The 25,735-nt window shown below is 38.7% G+C and overlaps 1 protein-coding gene across 5 annotated transcripts in view; it reads right to left on the reverse strand.

The window, feature by feature from the left end:
• Window positions 1-567: 567 nt before the first annotated feature.
• The window catches only part of LVRN (laeverin), a 38,858-nt gene continuing 13,690 nt past the window's right edge, over window positions 568-25,735 (reverse strand). The window contains exons 5-21 of one of the 5 annotated variants that reach the window (XM_051789355.1): window positions 25,545-25,699; window positions 24,104-24,217; window positions 20,640-20,780; window positions 20,242-20,307; window positions 20,042-20,107; window positions 18,810-18,979; window positions 17,352-17,428; window positions 15,342-15,481; window positions 12,979-13,034; window positions 12,088-12,241; window positions 11,109-11,203; window positions 10,334-10,441; window positions 6,485-6,655; window positions 4,593-4,733; window positions 3,302-3,377; window positions 2,799-2,960; window positions 2,541-2,629 (exon numbers count right to left, since the gene is read on the reverse strand). In XM_051789355.1, the coding sequence (XP_051645315.1) occupies window positions 2,841-2,960; window positions 3,302-3,377; window positions 4,593-4,733; window positions 6,485-6,655; window positions 10,334-10,441; window positions 11,109-11,203; window positions 12,088-12,241; window positions 12,979-13,034; window positions 15,342-15,481; window positions 17,352-17,428; window positions 18,810-18,979; window positions 20,042-20,107; window positions 20,242-20,307; window positions 20,640-20,780; window positions 24,104-24,217; window positions 25,545-25,699 (1,850 nt within the window). In that variant the 3' untranslated portion in view covers window positions 2,541-2,629; window positions 2,799-2,840. The other 4 variants (XM_051789352.1, XM_051789356.1, XM_051789353.1 and 1 more) reach the window with 4 other exon arrangements.

A 25,735-nucleotide genomic window follows, 5' to 3' on the forward strand; every position in this document is an offset into this window, starting at 1 on the left:
GTCCCTTCTGAGTTAGTGTAGCAAGGCAGAGGGAGCAATCCAGTGTCTTTTCACCTCTTTCTTGTACCCCCTGTTGTTAGTATTGCTGCTGTTACTGTTTGGTATTTTTATCTCACTGCTGTTTCCAGTAAATTGTTTTTATCTCACCTTTTTGTGCCTCCAGCTCTCCTCACCAACCAACTGCAGTGGGAAGGGGAGGGAGAACAGGGAATGAGTGAGTGAGTGGCGCATGGCTTGGAGAGTTTCAGTGGGAGTACTAAATTGGGGAGTACCATTTCCAAACCACAACATGCCCCTGATGGTAATCGGTAAGTTATCTCCCTACCTTTTGTCTCCATACATGAGCTGTTTCACCTCATTTTCTCCCTTCATCCTGTTCAGGAGTGGGAGAGCATCAGGATGGGTATTTCACAGACAGCCAAAGTCAGCCTGCCCATCCCCACTCATGTCCTTGTCTCATAAATCCCATCACAAAGAATGACAGACAACAACACCCAAAAGACCGGGACCACTGTCCCTCTGTCATGGGGAAGATTTTGACCACTTAAAGAACCATTGCCAAAGGTATCAGCAGTAGTGATTTTATTGAACTAAGATATTGTAAAAGTAAAACTTAACAAATGGCAAGTTTCGTTCTGTTATTTACTGCACAGAGTTATGATTCAAAGCTACCAATGCAAAATCTTAAGTGTGTTGTAATACAGGGTTGTGCACTATATTGGTCATTTTACCAAAGCGGTTGGTAAAGGGTGTTTCGGCCTCTAGAAGCAACCTGAGAGGTGTCCCACCTCCAAGGCAGATCACCCCATGCAGCAAGCTGCTTAGCAGGGAGAGGTCAGAGAAAGCTCTCTTAAGCTGTAATATTTATGGAATAAAGCAGTTGGCTCACAGCCAAATTACAGGTGATGGAAAAGGTAACTCTAAGACTCCTTGTACCTACAGTTCCCTGTGTTCCTTGACAAATGAGTCTTGGAAGAACCACCTGCTATTTTGTTAGTCACATATTGGGTGTTCCAGTTTCCAAGCTCGAATGCATCAACGTTCACCATGTCACCCTGTTCCTGCGTGGGCTATCAGAGAACAGCTTGACACTAGGGATGTTCTTAGCCAAGTCATGGTCTACGCCTTTCCTGCCTTTGGAGCCTGAACCAAACTACCATTAGTTTGGCCAAGGGGTTGGATCCATCCATCGCACCTGGCTCCAGAGGACCCCCTGCACCTTTGGGCCAGGGGATGCAGAGATGACAGCATTTTTTGTATTTTGTGAGTCACTGCAAAGCAGAAATGTGGCAAGGCCACATCTCCGTTCATTTTATGGCATTTTAGTCCCCATTCCTTTTGCCTACCTCATACTGACCCTTCTGGGATTTGGAACAACCCTGAAAGAAGCAAAAGGCTGTTCCACCCACCTCATCCATGCATGCCATCATGCAGCCAGGAGACATGGGGCTTGCACTTTGGCCACCTAGGCCCCACAACTAGCTGCTTTCTCCTCATCTGCCTGGGAGGCTTCTTGGGGTGCCAGGATTGAAAGGAGATGCAGGCAGAATGGGGCAGCAGGGCAACTATGCCAGGAGGTGCAGAGGAGAAGTTGGCTGGTACCCTTGAACCTTGTCTTAAAAAGCTCTAAGTCTCTGTTTCTATTGGGAACTGCTTGGCATGCATTGTTGCCAGCTCCAAAGTATGCTGCCCTGTCACACATGGATGCAGTAAAGGAAGAACAAGTGTAACTTTTGACTTCCACACTCTCAAGGCAGAGAGCAGGACTTAGGGCAAAAAGCTGGTCTTTTTTCATCAAATGTATTTCCCCCCCCCCCAGGGCCTACTGGATGCATCCTGTCTATCAATGACACAGCTTTTTCACTGGGAATCGCCCTGTACATGCACATCTTCACAATTACCTCCCATAGCACAGACCTCATAGGTACTATTTAAGTTCATTTCCTGGAGTCCCATCCATGTCCTCATACTCATTTTCAATGAACTTCCTTTTATTCCAACTCTCTTTCCAATAAAGTAGTTTTCCCAACTTGTCCTGGATTCCTCGCATGCATCTCTCCTTCCCTTGCTGCATTTCCCAGTTGCCACTCTCCAAACCTGTGTGCTCAGCAGAAATACAGAATATAACCTTTTCCATCTTCCTCATGTGTTTTTGCCACCAACTTGTACCATACCTTTCATTTGGATATTGAGAAAAAATGAAGGATTTAGAACTGTATCTGCACATTAGATCATCATTAGCAATGCATCCCTACTAAATCTCGTCCAGTAGGAAATTAATTTAGATATAATATGCAATTATGTTTATACTTTCTTTTGCTGAATCTTTCTTTTCTATGTGAATTATTTTAGCCTGACTTTTCAGGTGAGAAAACAACCACGGGACTCATAAAAATGTGCTTTATCTTTAATTACAGCTTAAAATGAATACTAAGATGATACTGAATCACACTCTAAAATATACTGGAAATTGTTTTCCAAGTCAATCATCTGCATTTTTCTCTAACCAGCTGGCAACTTTGATTAGTAGTTTTTTCCTTTCAATATTTTCAGATTTTGTAGATTCCAATAGCAGAGTAGTAGCCTCTCTCTCGTCCTCTTCCAGCGTAGCATTATAAAAAACTTGCAACTGAAGAAATAAATGCATGAGCTTAGTTCACATAACTTCACTTGCAGCAAGCAACTGAGTGCCTGGCAGATGCTTTAGACAGAAGTGCAAGAAAAGAAGGAGACGACAGAGACTAAAGAGGGGATGGGGCAAGCTTACTGTTTTACACTAAGGTTGGAAAGCTCCTTACATATCAAGAATGTGCCCTTTTGCTGTTCCTCTAAAAATCCTTTCAAATGCAGCCAACTTCACTGGTACTGGTGGTACCACACTGTCTAGGACTAGTTGGGTAGCAGAATCCTCTTGTGCTGCCTGTTTTACAGTCACAGAACAAGAAATCTTTCCCATCAGTCTAATAAGCAAAAGAAAAGAGTGAAGAAATAGAGGGGGGGAACGGTGAACAAACAATATGAGAAATTAAACAGATGCCAGTATGGTAACCTAATGTGCCAGCAGCCCAACTTTGGTACATTTTCTGTAGACATCATGGCAAAGGTTATCTCTACAGATAGATTTTATAGAGAAAAATGAGACAGTTTTGATAGAATTTATTGGGACTCAGCTCCAAACCTGAAGGTTTGGAACACATCCAAATTACGTCTTATGATTTCTTTAAAAAACAAGAGATGTAAAAACCTGTATTTACAAATTGGCAATAAAGTTAAAACTGGCAATAAAGCTTTTCTGGTTTACCTCTTGGATCTGTAGATCTGTATTGACAAATCTTCCCATGACTTTTAATACGTCATGCAACAATTCCTGCCCATATCTGTAAAATTGAGATAAAGGTCCTTCAAACAGCATGCTAGCAAATATACTAAATTTCATCTCATTTGAAAATACTTACACTACTTAGTGATTATTCACTATGTTGCAAATACCAACTAAGCTGAACTTTGTAATTGTGTACTCTTTTTCCCTTTTTAAGAAGTACCATTAACATTCAATTTAGACATTTGAGCAGGATGAAGCACAATAATTATCCTTCATTTCCATTTCCCAGTAAGATCTGGTATTTTTACTTTGGTGACATGAATTCTTTGCGCAAAACAGATAATCTTTGTGAACCCACACAGCCAAACTGAGCTAGAAAGGCTAAGCAGTACTGATTCTAACGAGTTTGTGTTTCTGTTGGTATCTGAGGATGGTGTAAAATAAACACTCGCACTATTCTTTTAGTTTGAAAATAATGGGTCAATATCCCAGCAAATTTTTCATCAATACAGAAAAGCTTTGTTGGTATGATGCAAATCTGCTACAGCTTGCCTTTTCTAGTGTTAGCAATAAAGTTACACATTTGAATGTACAAAATGGCTGGTTTTGGTTGTGTTGCCACTAATGGATCCCAATGACCTCCTCTGCCATCAAGCAGCTGGAATGTACTCTGTCACAGCCCTACTGCTTTTCACCAGTGCCAAGGAGAGAGGGAGTCTTCAAACAGACATCAGAATACTTGCTTTGCTCAAGACAGGTAGCCTAACCTCACCTCTAGTTTACCTGCAGCGGAGCAGGTAGGCTGGAGGTGGATTAGGACTTAAGTCAGGGAATAATATTGTAGTTTGTCCTACCAGTGCTTGCAGACCTGCATGCTCTAATCCCCCATCTATCCCTACTTTCTTTGGAAAAGAGGTTATGATCTTATTCCATCATTTTACACCCATGCTTGTGAAATGCTAGTAGATAAACCCATTTCTAGAGTCAGAGTTTCCAAGAAACCTAACACTTAAAAGCACTGAAACAGTCATGAACAGACTAATTTTTAAAGTGTTCTATGTTTGACATGAGCTCTTCTTTGACATTAAGCCATGATCATAGTTGAATCCTCTGAAAACTCTGTTCTGCACACTTTAGAAATTGAATCAATCATTACAAATCGCCACCTGTGGAAGGAAAATCTGCACCTGAATTTTACAGCTTAGACGTAAAGATGGAGGAAGAAGCCAAAGGCCACAGAAATAAAAGGAAGCCAAAGCTGGTTACTTACCTTTCACTTAAAAGTGGCCAATTTTCAGTAACAAATTCCCAGGCCATACGATGCCCAATATCCTTAGCCACCACATTTAAGATGACGGTTGAAGTACAGTTAGAAGAAAATAATGTATCACTGAGTCCATATTGCAAGTATCTGATAGAAAAGGAGGTAAGAAATGCACCAGTCACTTGCTGCTGATCATGCCAATGATCTGGAAATATATCTCAAAAAATATCAGCATGTGGAAGGTTATACCAAAGTTGGTATCACTCTGAGCTGTGTATTCAACTTGGATTTTGTCCTTAACATTGGTGAAATCCCATTCTTGCACACTAACTCTTCATATCTTAGTAAAGTGAGGGCATAGGATACCAGGTGGGCATACAGGCATTTCTTATCTTTGTTACAGAAAGGCAACTGCTCCTACTAGACAAGCCAAAGAAGGGCAAACTGCTTCTCACTTTCAGGAGATTCACTTTGCTGTGACACAGGTGGAGCCTAGAGAGTATGGCAGCAGTGAGACACACTGTTACACAGAGGTGACCTGTTTATAAGGGTTCCCTACAACAAGACCCAGGAAGACGCTTTTTCATGGGGGTTAAGGCAGGGTTCCAGAAGTATTTTAAGAACTACCAGCCAGTGATGTCAGTGGCAGTGACTGCTTGAATATCTTGAGAAGGTAAGTATTTTCTTTGTTGCCTCAGTCTTTCACACCTTTCATGCTCCTGTTTTCAAAGGAACACTTCTAGAGTTATTCTTCTCATGAGGTCTTGCAGGCAGCTGCTTTATGAGTATAGTAGTTGAGTTGGGTTTCTCCCATTTGCATGCCACCACTATGCTTAACATAATGAAGGGTTATAAGGAAGGTTAGAGGGGAAATCAGCGTAGCTGATGGGGTATCTCTTTGCAACACTTCTTGTGTTATCTCAGGCATATTTTTTCTGTCTTTTCAAATGACCACCATCACTAGAGCAGGTGGCTGGAAGGAGTAAAATCTCTGCTACTTCCAGAGCTTTAGACCCATGGAATTCATGTAAACTCTTGGATGATCATCATTACATTGCCAAATTTGCATCTTTTAACAAATGCTTTAGGTAATGTAAACATGACAGAGAATTCAACGTCAACATCTTTTTACTGATAAAGATATGGATGTCAGTAAAAGAAAATGAACACTGTATTCCAAACTGTGTTCCGGAAGCATTTGGGCAAGACTTCGATATTTGTCTTAACTTTTTGGTTGCCCCACATGGAGTCAGGAGGTAGACTTGATGACCCACATGGATCCCTTCCAACTCAGCATATCACATGATTCTATCACTCTGTGAAGCTAGAACTTTAAAAACCCACTACTTTTCAGTTGAATTTGCACTTCAAATGGTGAAAAGCTTGCTAATAAGTCTATTTGCACTTTTGCCTTTAACCTGGGTGAATTTGCTTCTGCACAGAGGCTAACAGGCTATGACATTTCTGTTTGGAAACAAAATAAGCAGGAGTGAAGGAGTTTGGGAAAATTATGTAAAATCATAAATGATAAGGAAAAATGTCAGAGCAAATTATAATTACTGTTTCTTACGGTGCATAGGGTGTGGGCAGCCCATGGGTTCCAAGTGAAAAACCAACACAAAATAATTTGTTTTAGTTCAAAAAGGTCACTAGATATATTGACAGAAGACAGGCCCAATGCTGAACCTGACACCGCTGTTGCATCTGCAGAAGGATCATTTATTTGCGTTTGCCCTGTTTATTATACTTGCTCCATAAGAAAACTTACGATTCTTCCAGTGGTCAACAAGACACGTACTTCTGAGGCAGACAAACCTCCATCAGATTTGCACAGCACAGTACTTATGTTCTTATTATTTACTTCTACATACACAGAGATATGCTTTGATCAGGGTCACCTGTAAAGTAACCATGACTCTTTGGCACAGCTCATGGCAGAGAGCAGGATGTCTTTATCGTCCTCTGTGGAGTCAGTATGGGTATACATTTCCCATGCAAAATTCCATTCTTTAGCACTTCCCAGAGCAACACCATAGCAGCACACTGTTCCTCTAATGAAAAAGGGAATTCTGCAAGGCAAAGTAAGATTAAAAGGTATTGTACTGTTGCAGAGGCAAAACCAGTTGTTAATGCATAATGGAAAGCAAATGTTCATTTACAGTTAAAAGATAGACATGAATGAAAATATAAAATAACAATGTAAATAAACATGGGAAATTTGATTGCTTTTTTCACTATTTAAGCATTGAAAAGGCATGCAGTTTAAAGGAAAACCAAAACACCCCACATTTTTTAGGACAGTTGAACCAAGCTATTTTTTTTTCCCATCACAGCCTAGGAAATGGCATCATCCCAGACATGCCTTTTTAAAATTTCTTCAGTGAATGCATCTAGTAGGAAGGTCCATTTGCAGCACAAATGGAAACAGAGGGACATTTCTCCATGCAACAGGCAGTCCCCTCTTACTCCCACCCCAAGGGAGAGTCCTCAACATGGCAATGAATTTCACAACTGAAACTGAATGCAAACGTGATCAGTGTAATACTCCGTGTACAAAGGCTGAATAGAAAATTTCTGCTGTGGTGATGATGTGTCTCTGACATTAAGACATTGTCAACACTTTCCAGTGACTTCAGTATTCTACTTTGTAGGCTATCTGAAAACAGTTTCAACTAATGGTATTTTGGACTAATTCTCTGTAGAAGAATAGCTCCCATTGCTACAAATAAAACATGTAACTTTTCAATAGCATATTGTTAATCTGCTCATCATTACATTAGACCAAGATTGTAAGTAGAGGTGTAAAAACTATCTTCCATCAGGAGATACACTTGGAAAAACAAGCAAGCTTCTGGTCACAAAAGCCAGTCTTCAGGCCCAAAATTTGAAACAAGAATTTCAAATTTAAATACAATTTGAGAAGAATTCCTGAGTTTCAGTAGACCATCTTAGAGAAAATGAGGATGATGCCAGCAGAAAGAGAGACAATGTTAGCCAGATGGACAGATATATGAAACCAATCTTCAAAGCAAAGAGAAGTTATAAACTCTGCAAATGAAGGACTAGTGGGAAAGAGGGAGAGAGCTGGGTGTTTTGAATGACAGACATCACTAGTTAAGAAGTGAAAATGCAAGATGCAGGGATTTTGGTAGTCCTGTTGTGGGTGGGGGATCTCACTGGCATAATAACAGAAAGTGGGGACATATTTAATATTTATTTAAAAAAATACTTTGTATTCATTTACCTAGATAGTCGCTGTAATATAAGGAGTTTGCCACCAAGAATGATGCTTACTGAGATTGCGTGGTTATGACAGGATAAAGAATAGTCCTGTGATGAATCCTTCTATGACAGATCTTATTTGAGTTACAGGGTCTAGTCATTTGTTCAATAATCATTTCATAATGTTGCAGTAAGGGGCCACAGTAAGGTAATAACAGAGTACAGCTCTGTTGGCCAAAGTGCATCTATTTATTTTGCAACTGCAGCCATTCCAATAGTTGCAGGAAAATTTTGGTTACTAAGTGTAAAGTTGTTGTGAGTCAAGTGCAAATAGACAAGTTCTGTGTCTCATTTGGCTGTAGCTCTGATGTTCAGCATTCAAGGCAGGCTGAACATGCAGCCTGCTGTGGGACAATGGTCTGCTGGCTGGTGGCATCTCTGATGGCCCTGAAGTGGTTATGTTGTGTAGTTCCCAGGCAGAGTCACTGCAGTACAAAGGAACTTTGGAGCTTGAAGGATGTGAGTTATTAATCTTGATATTTTTCCTGGGAGTGATTGTATGGTTAGATATTACTGGCCTGCCAGGATTCTCTCACTTCTGGACCTTAGGGAAGATACAAAAAGCAGCTGGAATGCAGGGTAGGTTATTTTACATTGTTTTCTTGGAGCCAATGCAGAAGTGATGTAGTGATTTATGAACTTTTGAGGATGACAGCAGAACATGGGAACCTTTAGTAAATAAATAAAATGTACAGCAACACTGTCCCTCCCTCTAGGCTAATTTCCTTCTGTCAGAAGAAGACAAGCCAGTAATAGCACCACTGAGAAAACATTAATTAAGCAAGTTCCACTACACTACTATAAACAAAAAAGACTAAAACTGAGAAACTGGCTGGGAATCACAGCTCTTGGCTTGTTATTTTCATGAAACAGATAAAAATGCACTGTAATATGTCCAGTTAAGTTCTGCCAGAAACCGTTTGGAGATGTTTAGCTGAAAGTCAATCACACAGTTTAAAACAGAAAAGCATTATTCCCTTCCACAGATGTGAAAATCCTACTGGGTTCCACCTTTGGCAGAACAGCTATAGTGTCCTATTATGAATTTGCTCTCAAAATGGAGAACATTAAAGCATCTAAAGGGATCCGTCTGTGAAATATGAGTCAAAAGTGTATTGTGCCCTTTTCCTTTCCTATCCAGCACATGGAAGTCTCTTTAATTCCATGGTAACTGTGACCTGTCACTTGAAATCTAAGAAGGGTCCTATCTCCTCTTGTTTTGTTTTTTTTTTTTCCTTAAAACATGATCTTTTTTTTTCACTTAACAAAATTCAGAGTTGCATTTTTCTCCACACTTATAGACCTGTAAAGTCCTTTTGAACTAAGGAGGTCCTTTTGTCCTAAGGAGGACACCAAAATTAATATTCTTCATCTAATTCAAACCCCAATATATTAATATTTCACAGACTGTCTTGTCAAGATAAATAAGGTATGTAGCATTCCACCAGAAAAATACCCTCAAATATTATTAACAGGAGAAGGTAAGTGACTATTTTGAAAACAGATTGAGAATTCTGCATAATATTGTTGCTTCTAGTGTGGAATAGTAAGAATATTCTCTCTGGAAAGTAACAGAATGTATTTAGGCTATTTAAATATTTGGTCTAACTGCAAAGCTCCATTGGGTTTTTATGAGGATGATCACTATGAAGCTATTTTAAAAACACAAACATAAAAGTACAAGTTCAGTTTACTTAGCCAGCTACGTATATCAATGGAGATGCAAATAACAACAAAGTATTTATCACAACTACAACAAATAAAAATAGACTTTAAATATTCACTCACCAGTGCCAATACTATTTGACAATTGCATAGAAAGACATCAAAAGAAAGAGGGAGGAAAAGAGAATAAGAATTTCAATATACTGTAAATCTTCTTTAACCGTGCAATACTTGAATATAGAAAGATTATTTCCGGTGGAGTCCAGACTCCACTCTTACAGACCAGGCACCTGACCACCAGGCTCCAGTAACAACATAAGAACTGACAGCTGTTCCCAACACCTCTTTACTTGAATAGAGAACATGCAAGGCAATTTGGTGGGCTCACCATGGGCAGATGCCCGTATCGTACAAACACCATTTCACTCAGTATTGCAAAGAGAAGCTTAGAAGATGAGTTGATATACATGATAAGCCTAAGGCTGTATTGCAGCAAAGGCACTGGGCCAGATGGGATTGTAGCAGTAATATGAGGTTCACCTGTTACATGGCTAACCAGATTTTGGTCTTCATGGCAAAATCTGCATCCTCCAGCCTATGGAACAAGCAGTAATTATGAAATCATCATAAAGTTGGGATTTGGGGAAGAGAAGGGGGCTGGGGGGGACACAGTCTTAAATTCTGTCATTATGTCAAGAAATAAGAGCAGTGTACAAAGGTATTTCTGGTTTTGCCTCCCCCCTTTAACTTTCCAGCTCACTTAGGCATGCACACCTCTAAGAACAAATCAACATTCTTACTTGTATTCAGGGTTGTCCATCCACTTAGCATACAGTTCAGATGACAGGTCCAAACAATCTTGGAGGCCCAGCCAGCACGCTGTTGTAAAAAGTTTTTCCAAATATGCTCTTGAAAGGAAGCCAAAATAGTAAGAATAAAAGGTATGCATTCCACATTTGGAGTACTTGAACTGTGTTTGACTACCACAGTCTCAGTACATGATGTCATTAACCCAAGAGAACCTCTACTAGGAACAGCTGAGGTTTAATAAAATAATCAAACAATCAACAATGGACTCCTGACATTAATATAATGAATATAAGTGAGGAAACAGATGTACTATATTTTTTTCTTAGTTTTTTGTGTGGTTTATATCTTCCTTGCTAGTTTTAAGAAAATCACTCTGACATTCAAGCCTGTGGCAGCAGTGGCCTTGCAAAATGAAGTATTTTAAAGTTTTAGTGATTGATCCATAAATCATATCTTAAGTTCACTGCTGTCAGTTTTGCTCCAACTAGTGGCAGCCTGCTGAGCCTCTTCTCTGATAAACAAAAAGCTACCACTCAGATCCTTAAACTATCATCTTTTATGTTCCTATTCTGATATTGCAGTTTCACTGGAGGTGTCATCATAATTAATACACACTTTATAGGACAGTAAAAATAACAAGTCAGCTACGTTCACATTAATTAAAGAATTATTCTTGTATCTTGTATTTAAATTTACACAAGAAAACTGCAATGCATCAGATCCAATCACACTAGAACAAACTTTTGAGAAAAGTAAAATACTTACTGAGCAAAATAGTCATCTTCCAAAGCATCAATATTTTTATGAATAAAACCTGCATAATAATGGTATATTGGCAACATTCTCTTTAAAAGGTATTTCTTTTAAAAGAAGGGAAAGAAAAATTACTTTCATTTAGATGCAAGTTTTTATTTTTCTGTGTTTCTTATATACTCAGATTTATGCTAAATATTTACCACTATTAATTTCTTGACAATACAGCACATTAAAATAAAATAAAAAGTGGATCTAAAATTCAATAAACCTGTACATCAATTCAAACTGGCACGTTACCATTTCACATTACTAGGACCTTTGACATCATTAAGAAAGAAAACAAATACTCATTCTCAGAGAAAAAAACCTCAACCTTCTCGATATGAAGTACTTTGTTAGTCTCATGTATTTTAAACCTACCTCTATTTTCTAGAACTTAAGAGAACTAATACTGTGGGATTGTACTTTAAACAAAAGTGAAATCTTCAAATAGAAGTCAAGGAAATTAATATGACAGTATCGCCTCAGGGAGTCAAATATGGGAGAGAATCATCTCATTTAGTACCCAAACCCAATTCCTTCTTTCTCTCCATGAAGATGAGCTGAAAGGCAGTTCAATCCACAGAGCACAAACACACTGTATGCCCTTTATACACAGCAGTGCTAGTCCTTTCACTTAATACTGATAGCCGTATTTTCCAGATTCTCAGTTTTACAAAACCCAAGAATGAAGCTTAATGTAAAGAATGTAAATATATTTCTGTTTTATGCTAAGAATTGCTCAATACTTGTAACTGACTAACATACACAATTAAGTACCTCCTCCTATTAAAAAAAAAACAACTTGACAAAATAATGCAAAAGGAATGACAAGAATTCTGGCACATCATAGTCATCATTTCATTCTTGAGAATTTAAAAAGCATTAATTTTAGACTGATGTATTTACATGATCTAGTATCTTTGCTAACTAACAAAAAAGGTCATACCTTTAAAAGTGGATATACTTCGTAGTTCTTCAGTGTACTTTCCAACTTCTTGGGTACTAGGTTTAACAATACCATATTCCATATGAAGAGTTCATCTTCTCTGGCAAGGTACTTTGTTAATTCAAGTGCTGTTTCAATCTGAACATATCCAAACCTATGTGAAAAAAAAAACCAAACAAAAAACCCCAAACACATTTGAGGATACTTCTATACTTCACAGTTACATTCCTAATTAAATACTAGTTCTGAGCTCTCTTATGAAAAAGGACATTTGTATGAGAGAAGGAATAGGAATTTTTTCTTCCTCCTTTCAGAGCTACCTCCACGGGACTTGAAGGGGGGCAGTATGCTTTGGCCACCTTGTCTCTGAGGTCACTCATCATAGATATCTGATGCTTTTGGGATATCTGGTATGTTTGAGGCACAGATACACTTAATGCTTCTTCAGCTCCCTACAATATTGCTGACCTCTCTGGCACCACGGACATGAACAACCAAGTCATGCATCAGCAAGAGAAATGAATGAGGTATTAAGAGTGATGCAGTACAACAGCATAGCTGAGATAGCCCAGAATAAATTATAGAAAATTCAGAATCTACATTTGGAATCATTTTTGGGTTACAGCAAATACAGGTTAGTCCCTAAAGAACTCGTGGCAGTGCCATTATTTGAAATAATTTTCTAAGATCTGGAATAAAAGTTAAAAGAAATTTTTAAATAAATCACTTAGCACTGACAAAGGAAGGGATTAAATAATTCCCTCATCATTTTGTCAAAGCAGTTGTTCTTACGAGATACATATGGATAGGAATGAAGGAAGCAGAAGTAGCAATCTTGAATGCAATCATGTTGTTTAATCATTTTCTGTGACATATTCGAAACATACTTACTTTGACAAGACAAAACCATCATCTATCAGCTGGAACCGGCTGACAGCGGGAATAGCCTGCAGAAAGCATTCGTGTAGTGTTAATAGATCTAAACATGTCATTAAGAGTTTAAAAAAGCTTTACTATGTTACAGAAGGATAAGACAAGTCCCAAGCAGTTTTTCTAAGTCAAAATAAGTCTACAAAATGGATTCTGCATTTTAAGCTGAAATTATTTATGTGCTTTTAGGGATGTTTGTGTTTATATATATATTTATATATATATATACAGCTACATAATATAGTTTTATATATAAATATACAACTACAGTACATCAAGCACAGAATTTCAAGACCCCTCATACTTGCACATTGTCATAAAAATAAAATATGGAAATAACACATTTCCTAAAAATATCCTAGTTATATAATTTTGGTACTCCTGTTATCCTTTTGAGGTGTAAATTCAGAATAGGTATTCAGTCCAAAGCAGAGTGGCTTGCACTGTCATGAATTAAAAGACCAAGGCACAGCCATGGGTGAATCTGCCTACAGCTCTTGCTCTTTTGAGGACTACTGGTCCTCTTTGTCTCCTCCCTATTCCATGCCCCTTCAGCTTGCCCACTGCTTGAGCAAATATTCCCACCACTGACTGCTGGAAGCATAAAGCAGGGCAGAAATGCAAAGCTCAATGTGCAGTGTTGAAACTGGGTGGAGGTCGGGTTGTTTGTGTTGCCATCCACCAGGGACGAATGTGAAGTGGGGCGGGAGCTGCACGATCTCGTTCTTCTGCTTGATATCAAGAAATATTCTGTATAACACAACTGCAAAGAATGGATGCTTTTGCACAACTGCTACCAAGAACACTTTCCTACCAAGAAATATTCCCACAAAGAACAGACAGTTTGACCACAGTCCCACCCACAGCACTTTGCACAATAGCAGTTAATAAGGTATAGAATATACCCTGATTTCCCTCCTAACTGGGGGATGAGAGTTTGACACAAAATTGTAGGGACAGATCTATGTGTTCATCTCTCAATCCCTTTCCCCCCATGGTGTGGGGCGGTGCAGTTCTAGTTCCATTTCCATCTGTGGCACTAAACCTGCATTATATGAGAAATGCATCCTCCCCATTCTTCCCAGAAGGGACACCTTTTGGTAAGGCTTGCGTCCTTGGCCACACCAATTGTTTTCACTCTGGAAATTAGGCTTGTGATTGCAATCATATTGTTAGTTTATATACAGCTGTTCTGCAGTTAATGCATTTATCATTAGCAATCCAAAAGAACTGCATATGTTGCATTTAATAACCCGCGCTATTTGTAACCCAAGTGCCTTGCTTGAATGTCACCAGACCTGTAGTTAAGAGACTATTTGTGAACCTCATATCAGGCCTATAGTTACATCTTTACAAGACTGCATGGTGCCAAAAAATGGCTCCAAGTCTGCACCCACCTAATTTCCTGCTGACTTAGATTTGCTGTGAAAGAAAAACGCCTATAGGAAAGGAAGCCAGTGTGCTGTAGAAAGGTTTAATGTGTTCTGATCATGTCCAAACTTTCTAGAGAAGTCCGACTGCATTGGTTACTGTTATGTTGAAAGGTTAAATTTTCTTACTGTTGTTGCCAAAACCAGTGACCTGACCTTCGTCTTACTGTCAGATTAGGCAACATTGTATGCTGTGCGACGCCATATACAGTCACAGTTGTTCTGTACTGCTTTCACTTTCAGTCCAGGCTGTGGCAAGTCAGAGGTGGAATGAAATCTACTGTGAGTTAGTGTTTATAGAGGACTCAAAGAGCCCAAGTAGAATTGATTGGAACTTTTAAGAACATTTTCCACAAAATAAAAAAACAAAAACAAAACACACAAAAAACCAAACCCCAAACAAACAAAACCCCTCAAAAACAAACAAACAAACAAAATCCCACATATAAAACCCAAGCCAGAGGATTTTTTTGAAATTTCAGTGCAGAAACATTGTGGTTTGAAGAAATGAGGAAATAAAAAGCTTTCTCTCAGCTTTCCTTCTCCATGGTTGCCTAATACCAGATGAAGCTCAGTCACACATTCATACTGGTAACTCCTTGAGCCAGATTTGAAGAGACTGGGAGAACCACAAGTTGTTAAGACAACTTTTAAGATAGAATGTGATGTAAAGTTATTTTTCGTGCCTGTGTGAAACTGTTCAGGCCTGTCCACTTCTCTATAAAAGGCTGCCAGTGACTTTACTGGTGCAGTGGTGGATCATTTCTTCCTTATGTAATATGTGAGTTTCCTATTATTCCCGGTTTTCACCAATGTGATTCTGGGTAAGAACTGCAAGAAGAAATACATGAAAAGAGTCTTCTTATAAGCTTGAGAAAACAAACATGATCTTACCTTTGGATCATTTTCAAGCAAGTGTGCTAATCTTTTCAAGTTTAATTGGTCATAGTTCACCCTGTAGTATCCACTTAAATTTACATTTAGCAGGATCCAGTCATATTCTGACTCCAATACTTGCATTTCAGGAAACACTTCTGTAAAGTGACATTAGAGTATATAATTTTATTTTCTATATGCTAAATTGTCTTGCATTTATAAACACTAGACTTGATGCTCCTCTGAGATCTGAGGTGGGAGTTTGAGGCTGGACTCAAAGAGAACCCCTCGAAAGCTCAGTGCATTTGTGATCTCTGCTCTGCTCAGCAGAATAACTTCAGCTAGCCACTGACTCCTCTGGTACTGAGCACCTTGAGATTGCAAAGGGGAGGCTGAAGACCCATTTTGCTCCTACTCTTTAGCTCACAGGCAGCTGTGAGAGTTCAGAAAGTTTACCCAAGAATAAACTCTCTGGATGGGAGCAATGTCCTCTCATGCCTGCTGTAGGGCATGCGCCCTCAGCACACCTGTTGCTCCCAGTGCTGCTCTAAAACACAGTGCTCCATACTTTACAGAATAACTGATCTTACCAGTATTCACATAAATGGACATCCAAATCAAAACAGATAAGTTTAAGCAAGAGATAAGTAATCGAAAATGCTTATTTTAAATAAAAGAGTCCCATAGTCCTTTTGAGTAACATCACTCGCTAAAGGCTTCCTTCTGCAGTCCATTTCATCGTACTACTACCTATTCATATGTTCTTGTCCGATTGAGTGCTCCTGATATTGCATTTGAAAGAGCCAGTGAAGCCTTGAAGGGTCTAAGCTGCCTCATCAGAAGAGTATTCAAATGCTGGTTTAACTGGCTACATTCGTCCTGATTTGAGAAGACAAACTCTCTTAAGACAGTAAGTCAATACTGGTGAGTAGTCTAGACCCAACACTGCTTTATTCTGAACAGAAGGCTGAGACCTCAATGTTTAGACAAAGCAAGTACCGCAGGATTCATCCTGTATTCAGAGGAGTACACATCCTTTTTCTGCTTATTTACTTGTCTGTATACCATGAAATTAATGAACACTCAAGCTATCCTGTTATCTGAAAAAGAAGGGAATTAACTTTTAACCACTGCAAACAGAGGGTGAAGAGCTGCAATACACACATAGTGTATTGTAGTTTTTCTTCCTAAGCATTCCAATGCATTAGTCTCTGCATCTCTTTGTAACTGATCTAAAATCTGAAGGAGTCTGAAGCTGACTTGACAAAGAATATGATTACCCCATTCTAAAGATTACATTTCTTCTTTTCTTCTATAAAAAAAATATAGCTGTTTATTGGAAAGCACTGAGTTGGGAAAGAACAGAATTTTTTATTTGATTGGAGATGCCCATAAACTCACTTTTCTAATATAAGACTTTTAAACTTTTTAACATCCTACTCTTTTGATGACTATTTTTTCATTTAATTTGCATAAACAAACTAAATTAAATAGTGTTAAAAATATTAATTTTCTGTTGCTACAGATATTCATGTGCAATTACGTTGAGTCACTTCCCACAGCTGGTTTTAATTTTTTCAGTCTTGTATCTACTCTGTGAGCTGAAAATTTTCTGTTATTTCACAGCTGAAATCCTATCTATACTCAAAACCTGGCATTAACATCAATGGAATCTGTTGGGGTAAGAATAATACAGAAGCCTGAAGTCCTAGGAGTTTGAATTTATGTAAAAAAAAAAAAGACGAAATCAAAATTTCTGTGGAAATCTCTACTCATAATATGTGTTGTACCATATTATTAAAACATACATTGAAGTTTGATGCAACATAGGAAAAAAACCCATTATATTGACCTAATTGAAAATCTACTGCTATCGTAACACAAAATCATCACAATGGATAAAGATAAACATTTCTGTATTAAAGTTTTATCTCCCTATTAAATTCAAATATGTCCTCTGTTTATAGAAGAGTTTGGAGTGGTTTTGTTAGTTTGATTCTAGAGTTTATAAACAAATACATTACTTACTGCTGCTTTTATCTAGCCACATTAAGGGTTGTGATGATCCATTTTTCATCCAAGAAATAGGAATAATCCATGTGTTACTTAACAAAAAAAAAAAAGATACAATAAGATTAAATCTTATGCTTAAAAAAACCCTTTTTAGCTCATGCTAAATGGCATTGCAAATTAGTTCCTTGTTACAAGAATATCCATCTATCTTGTCTCCTCTCTGATGCATGAAACCTCATCAGATGGTAGTACTAAATGCTGGGTCAGCATTTAGATTCATCATAAGGGAATTTTAGCATGGCTTTAAATAGGCACTCGTATCAAGAATATTGTTCAGTGCTAGGTATTTGAATACCATTGTCTCTCTCTGCTCTCTTTCCCTCTTCAGGCAGTAATTCTCCTCACCTATTACACTTCATCCTATTTCTGGAGAACTTAAAGCTGCTTTTCAGAAGGGTATCTACTAAAACAAAGCCCCATGCAAACAATGCAACTGTGATTCAAACAACTCTAATTTCTTTTCTGATGAAATGTAAAGGTCCTGGTGAAACAGATGAAAGCTTCAAAACCCTTAAAAATTCCACAATACACACCCTGAATTTTCTTACATTCATCTGGTAATTTGCTCTTGCTAACTGTAAAGGACTTCATATTTGTAACTTGGAATTTCTTATGTGAGATAACCAAAAATACTGGATGGACTAATGCTCTGCAATTCCTGGAGCTTGGGAGCAAAGGAAATTCTGTGGCTTTTGTCAAAATTTATTTGCCTATTTGTACCTTTACACTTTTCCCCCACATGATCTCATTGGCTCCATCCATGCACCTCAATACTCATGTCATTTGCTGAATTTCATGAAGGTTCAAACTCTGGCCAGGAGTTTCCAAAGTGGGTCACCAAAGGTAGCTCCTTCTATCACCATTTTTAGACACCTAAACAAGCAGCACAGCTTTCAAAAGGCACTCAGCAATGCTCACTGACAGGAGCTCTTAAACTGCACATCAGTTATCAGTGCTTTCTGAGAAAGAGGCCAATTATAAAAGTGTTTAAATGCAACCCTTTTATCCTTGTCAGGAGGAAGAGACTGGGAACATGTGCACTGGAAAGAAGCTACAGCATGGTTCATCCAGATTCCCAGTCTGTAGACCTGAGGGATGAGGAAAGAAGAAAATGCCGAGCAAAAATCCTGCCTGCAACATATTCAGGGTCTGTGTTCGTCATTATTATTATGTAGCTGGAAAAGTCACTATTCCAGAGGAAAGCACCCTTTTGGCAAAACAAGCAGAGTTTGAACTATTGCAAGCTCCAGTCTTAAACGGATTTTACTTAACAGCTCATGACAAGTGAAAAATCAACAAATAAGTAAATCAACAAGTTAAAAAAATCAGATCATCAAAACATAATGTGCTAACTGAACAGTTTCCTGGAAAAACGTGATATAAACATACAAGGAAAACACAAGCTAAACATACTTGTTAGGATCAGTACTCCTTCTATTATTTTTATTAAGGAATTGTTCCTGTCTGATAGTTCCAGTGGTTATATTTAATGTTAAAACTGGAAACCCATTTTGGCATGTCCAGGAGTCCATTATTTGCTTTACAGATGCTGGCAACTGAACTTTATCCTGTGCATCTATGACCTGCAAGAGAAAAAGGAATGAGAAATATTTATGATAAACAGCTACTTATTGACATTGCTTCAGCAACACTTTGGGAGTTGTTCTAACATTAGAGAAAATAGCTGCTTAGCAGTTTGATGGTCTTTGGCTTATGCAAAAAATCAACATAACAAAGTCCCAAGGACATTTTTGACATTATAATAAAGACAGCATAAGCCTTTTTCAGGAATTATGAAATACTGAGATATTTCTCATCCTATAACCTGACTGCTAACTTTTCTCTTTTTAGTGTTAATACACTTACAACCCCTATATGGCTATGACAGACTTGATTTGTTAATTTCTTTCAAATAAAGCTGCCAGAACACAAAGATTTTTAAGTGTCCTACTGAACAAATTGAATAGTGAAGACAAATTGAAAAAGATACTGAACCAGAGTCGAAACTAGTGTGAATTGATACAGTCTTCACTGGCTTCAGAGATGTGACAAACTTGCACATCTGAAATTGTAGGACTCTCATTCTTAACTTAAGCCTGCATCTGCAACACAATAGAAGCCTTCTTTAGAGGAACAGGAAAGTGGATTTTTAAAAAAATAAACCTATTACTAGGATCTGTGTTCTTAATCAGATTTCTGTGAAAACCATCAAAGACTGAAATGCTGAGCTGCTGCCCTGAGTATAAACTTTGCTGGATCTGTGACATATCAGCATCTCTGATCATCAAGCCCAAGACATCACACACTCTCATCTGACAAAACTTAAGCTCCAGAACAACAGGCTATGCAATTTCATGTAGGCTTATGCAATCACCATGGAACTCAAAACTCAGCCTGGTGTTGATTCCCCATCTCATCTCTCTACTCCTTGTACTTAGTTCCACTGATCTCAGGTGCAGTAAAGCAGCCAAATAAGCACTTGAGAGGACATCAGCTGAAAAAAACAGCAGAGTAAACTTCATGTGAGAGAAAGACTGCACTAGGGATAGCCACATTCTAATGCCGCCTTCTACAAATAGTATATACCCCAAATTTGGACTGTGCCAAACACCAGAGAAAGAATACTAGAGATATAAAATGAGTACCGTCTGGATGTGGGTCCAGAGATCATCTTGATTAGCATTTGAGAAGGAAAATTCTTTCAGATATGACTGTGCGGAAACAAAGAGAAGCATCAGAATTCATGAGGGTTCAATGAAAACCATCAGCAAGGCAAACAGCAATTTGTACAATTGTTATTTTCAAGCTCATAAATCAAGATGAGGGGGTTTCTTTTCAAACTTACAGTAAGTGCTCTGATGAACAACTTTTCAGTCAGAAAACCAGAAAGCATCCAGGTTATAGAAGCTCCCTGGAGTACAAAAAAAAAAAAAAAAACAAACAAACAAAAAAAGCATGAGAAAAAAAGAATTATTATTGCAATTATTGTTGAAATATTTTTTCAAACTATATTTCAGACAAGTTAGTCAGGCTACTCCTACACTTCATATTTCACAGAGTTTAAAGATGCTTCCACCATTTCCTTTGTAGCCAAATAGATTTGCGACACCCAATAAATTTGTGTGTACAGCAGAAACGACTTTTGAATGACAAAACAGTTCTGTTCAACAGTTCCTCTCAAACCTACTTTGTACGATTAATTTAGAATCTGGGAGAAATGGAAAGAATTTTATATTTTTTAACCTTGTTGTATGTGATGCTGTCAAACAGAGATGTTATAGAAAATGATCCTTTGATCTTGTCTTCGCTCTCTGACAGTGATCGAACTGTTTCACTGTCTTCCCTTAAGACAGGTTGCACAACATGATCACAAAAGATTTTATCCTGCAAGAAAAAGAAAAAATCTAAGTGAGCTGATCAGAAGATACTAATTCTCAGGAGACAACGTGGAATTAGCACTATTACAAATCGTTTGCCCATAAGCAAGGAATGATCCTTTTCCCTTACTCTCTGACTTTCTCATGAAGTACAAAGGACTACTTACCCGATCCTAACATTTTCCACATGCAACATCAGTAATCAAAGAAAATTTCGCATCTGAGAATACTGTGGGCTTGGGCCTGACAAAGTCAGTTACAGTGTAATGCTCAAGGACAATAAGTCAACTATACTAAACAGCTGAACAAATACTGAAAACTGAAAGCCTGTATCTCATTTACATCTGTATGTCACGAATATGGCAGCACTTTCCTCCTAAATTCCATGTTTCTCCTGCTGCAGCCCTAAGCAACAACCTAGAAACTAAGTTACCGAGGGTACCAAAGTTATGAGGCATTTCTGCTGTCACCCAGTGAGAAATATGGAGGGAAAATGGCTCCTCAGGAGTAAATGCCACCTACCATGGTCAACAGCTGACAGTCCCAATGGAGATCAGTGACAAGTGGTGTCCCTCAGGGTTCTGGTTTGGGACCAGTGCTATTTAGTAACTTCATCAATGATGCAGACAAAGGAATTGAGTGTGACCTCAGTAAGTCCGCTGATGGCACAAAGCTGAATGGTGCAGTTAACACAACAGAAGGATGGGATGCCATCCACAGAGACCTGAACAAACTTGAGAAGTGGGCCCATGGGAACCTAATGCAGTTCAACAAGACCAAGTGCAAGGTGCTGCATCTGAGTCAGGGCAATCCTAGATGTGATTACAGACTAGGAGAAGAACCACTGAGACCTGTCATGTGGAGGACTTGGGGGTTCTCATGGATGAAAAGCTGTATGAGAAAACAGGAGTCACTGGCACCCCAGAAAACAAACCCCATCCTGGACTGCCTCAGTCCAAGTGTGGACAGCAGGTCAAGGGAGGTAATTCTGCCCCTCTACCCTGCTCTGGTAAGAGCCCACCCGAAGTACTGCCGCCAGGACGGGGGTCTTCAGGTCTTCAGCGCAGGAAGGACATAGACCTGTTAGACTAAGTCCAGAGTGGGACCACAAAGATGATCAGAGGGCTGGAACACCTCTTCTATGAAGATGGGCTGAGAGGGCTGACATTATTCAGTACTGAGAAGCCTCCAAGAGACCTCATTGCAGCCTTACAGTACTTAAAGGGGACTTATAAAAGAGAGGAAAAGTGACCTTTGACACAGGAATGACAGGAGAAAAGGGAAAAAATTTAAATTAAGGAGGAGAGATTTAGATTAGATCTTGGGAAAAATTCTTTACTGTGAGGGTGGTGAGGGGCTGGAACATGTTGTCCAGAGAAGTTGTGGACACCCCATCGCTGGTACTGTTCAAGGCCAGGTTGGAGGGGGTTTTGAGCCACCTGCACTAGTGGAAGTTGTCCCTGACCATGTCAGGAGCATTGGAATTAGACAATCTTAAAGTTACTTTCAAACTCAAGCTCTTTTATGATTTTGTGATAAATCAGTGAAGTTGTCTTTTTGTCAAATGATGATTCAGTTTCCCCTGGCCGTCTTAAGATAGAATGGAAAATGACATAATTACAAAGGTAAAGACAGAAACCCAATTTTTTTAAACACTGTAGGCCACTTTGAGCACTTCTCCTTTCCAAGGAGAAGATCACAGTCTTCCAATTAATGGCATCAAATTTGTTGACCAACTTTTCTCCTTGTAAATAGGCAGTAAATTTTATTTTCAGAGTTCAATTTGAAGTTGAACATGAGCCAACAACGTACCCTTGCAGCAAAGGCTAATGGTATCCAGGGCTGCATTAGAAGTAATACTGCCAGTGGGTTAAAAGAGATGATCCTTCCCCTCTACTCAACACTGATGAGGACACACCTGAAATGCTGGGTCCAATTCTGGGCTCCCAAGTACAGAAAAGATATAGAGCTACTAGAGAGAGCTTAGCAAATGTCACAAAGATGGTGAAGGGACTGGAGCATCTCTCTTATGAGGAAAGGTGGAGAGAGCCAGAACTGTTCAGCCTGGGGAAGAGAGGGTCAGAGGGATCTTATCAATGTATATATCTACTTGCAGGAAGGCTGCACAGAGGACAGAGCCAGACCCTTTCCAGTGACGGGACCAGAGGCAATGGGCATACACTGAAACACAGGAAGTTCTCTCTGAACATCAGAAAACACTTCTTCATTGTGAGGGTGATCGAGCACTTGCACAGGTTGCCGTGAGAGGTTATGAAGTCTCCATCCTTGGAGATATTCAAAAGCTGTCTGGACACGGTCCTGGGCAACTGGCTCTTAGGTGACCATGCTTGAGCAAGGGTGTTGGACAAGATGACCTCCAGAGGTCCCTTCTAACCTCAGCCATTCTGTAATTGTGAATGTATATGCCCCACAAAACTGCACAAGAAAGACCTATATTCTCACATCTGTGTGATTTACTCTGGATTTCCAAGGCACATCACCTAATTGTAATTTATCGAATAGAATTACTGCCCAATATAAAAGTTTACTTTATGGACACAAATGTCAACTGTTGATTCCTAGAAAGGCAAATCTCTAAATTAAAGGTTTTAAATTAAAAAGAAGTCAAGAATCTATTTCCAGTTTAAAATCTGGTGGCTTTTACCTTTTCAGTGGTATTAAAGGCTTTTTCTTTCTTCGGAAGCTGAGGGCACTGTATAGACATTTAACATTGCACAGGCAAGTGCACCTCATGTCATGACTGCAATTAGCAGCAACTATCCACCTGTCTCAAGAGTTTAACAATGCATGGATTTTTCTAATATACTACAGGATTTATGCTTATTCCCATTTGAGCAGAACAGGAAGGAATTTTGCCCTGCTGTTGGATTAGCTATGTGCATTATATTTACCTTATCCACAACCAGACCTCCAGCGACCCAGCGGGGTAAACAGACTCAAAATGAACCACCTTAATTACTGTGCAGGACGCTTGGCAAAGAGCTTGGCAGGCAGGGAGGCAAACCATCAGCTACAACAGGACCCAGGAGAGAAATCTGGGTTTGCTACATGACAGATCTAGCGCAAAACACCAGCTCCTTGTCACTGCAGCATCACAGCTGTCCACTTGTCCTCTGCACCAGCTGTAGAAGAGCTGGGTATGGTCATGGCCCCCCAACAGATGGAAACCTATCAAGGAAGAATCAAGACCTGCTGGTCTTTCCTACAGGAGTTAAGTTAATAATAACATTGTTTAATTAAATCCCATCTCCTGCGTCTTCCTTTTCTTTGTTATGTGGTGGAACTTTGCATGTAAGCATTAGTACTTACCAGTGAAAGCTTGGGGTCAACAAAGGCAGCTCCCAGGTACTCAAAGTAAGATGCCAGTCCCTCATTAAGCCACAGATCATTCCACCAGTTCATCGTAACCAGATTTCCAAACCACTTAAATAGAAAGAAAAAGTATCTCAAAATGTCCTTGGCCTGCTCTTCTCTTCTCATTTTTTGGCAGATTAAGTACACATACTTATGATGAAGTAACTATTTATTGTGTACATGTAAATTGAATAAATTGCTGAATATTCCTTCAGATAGGGAAAATTCAGTAGGAAAACATGTACCTTGGAAAAAGTCAGAAGTTCAGGGCAATTATTTTTAAATCACTTCATCTACAATTTCATACCAGGAGTGTGGATCTCAGTGCTTTATGTCATTTCAAACACTTGTCAATATAATTTAAGTATCTAAAATATATCAGGCTATGATTAAAAGTAAGGCATTTATCAAGCAATTAAAAAACATTTTTCCATGTTCTTAACAGAATGAAATTGTCAGAGGAATGGTAAACAAAACTGGGGAAATAACCATTTCCAAAACCAGCAAATCCCTAACCTGGCAAGTATAAAATTTCCACAACATCTGCTGTGTACTCATATTTGGCAGTTCATATTTAACAAAAACTGATCACTTGTTGATTTATATTTTATTTGCTAATTCTTAAAAACCTGAACTACAGCTTTATTTTAAAACAGAGTTTTGTTAAGTATTGACATTTATTTTATAGGTCTGCAATAAAAATACTGCTCATCTGAAGGTCTGGAAAGTTACAGACCTTGTCAGAAAGGCATACAAGTGCGCTAGCCAAGCTAAACTCTTTTGCTAGCTTTGTTGACCAAGTGCAAAGAGTTGTTGCTCTGGCAAATAACAGTAAATTAAACACAGTCAATAAAGAAGTGAAACGGCATTATCATTCCAAATCAAGTAAGACAAAATTTGAAAATCTCTGTGAAAGCTGGACAAAGATACAGTTACAGTTCCATGTTAATTTTGTTCTATCATACCATAGGCTTTTTCTTACAGAAAAAGAAATACCTTTTGCAATATGCACATGCACTGCCACTACAAAAAGTACTGATGAACTCCATTAATTCTCCCACCAAAGTAGAAAGTATACTATATAGAGAGAGTACTGTGTTATCCCTACACCCAAGAGTGGCATTCAAGTCCTGTGTAAGAAAAAAACAAGTAGCCCATTAACAGTTTTGCATCAGTGAGTCCTGTGCAATGTGTACAGCTTGTAATATGACAGAACCTGCTTTTAATATTGTTTTATCAGCGAAACATATGATCAAATAGGCTTTCAGTACTCTAGTGCTCGCACCCCCTACTATCAAGTAATTATTTTCTTCTACTAATCAGTGACTGCATCATCAGCAACTGGAAGGAAAGAATGTCATAGATAAATAAATGCACAGAATTTTTTACCACATGCCTGGTGTCCTAGCTCATGTGACACAATTAAGGCAATCATTGCCTTTCTGCTTGTGAATTTATCACTTGGGATGTACATCAATGATGATTCTTGGATAGTCACTAGCCCCCAGTTTTCCATACCACCTGCTCCAAACTCAGGCAGTGCAACCAGATCTAAATTGATTCAAACAGACAAAAAAAAAAAAAAAG

The sequence above is a fragment of the Manacus candei genome, unplaced genomic scaffold, assembly GCF_025592945.1.
Source record: "Manacus candei isolate 608988 ecotype Guabito, Panama unplaced genomic scaffold, ASM2559294v1 h1tg000027l, whole genome shotgun sequence".
Taxonomy (NCBI): domain Eukaryota; kingdom Metazoa; phylum Chordata; class Aves; order Passeriformes; family Pipridae; genus Manacus; species Manacus candei.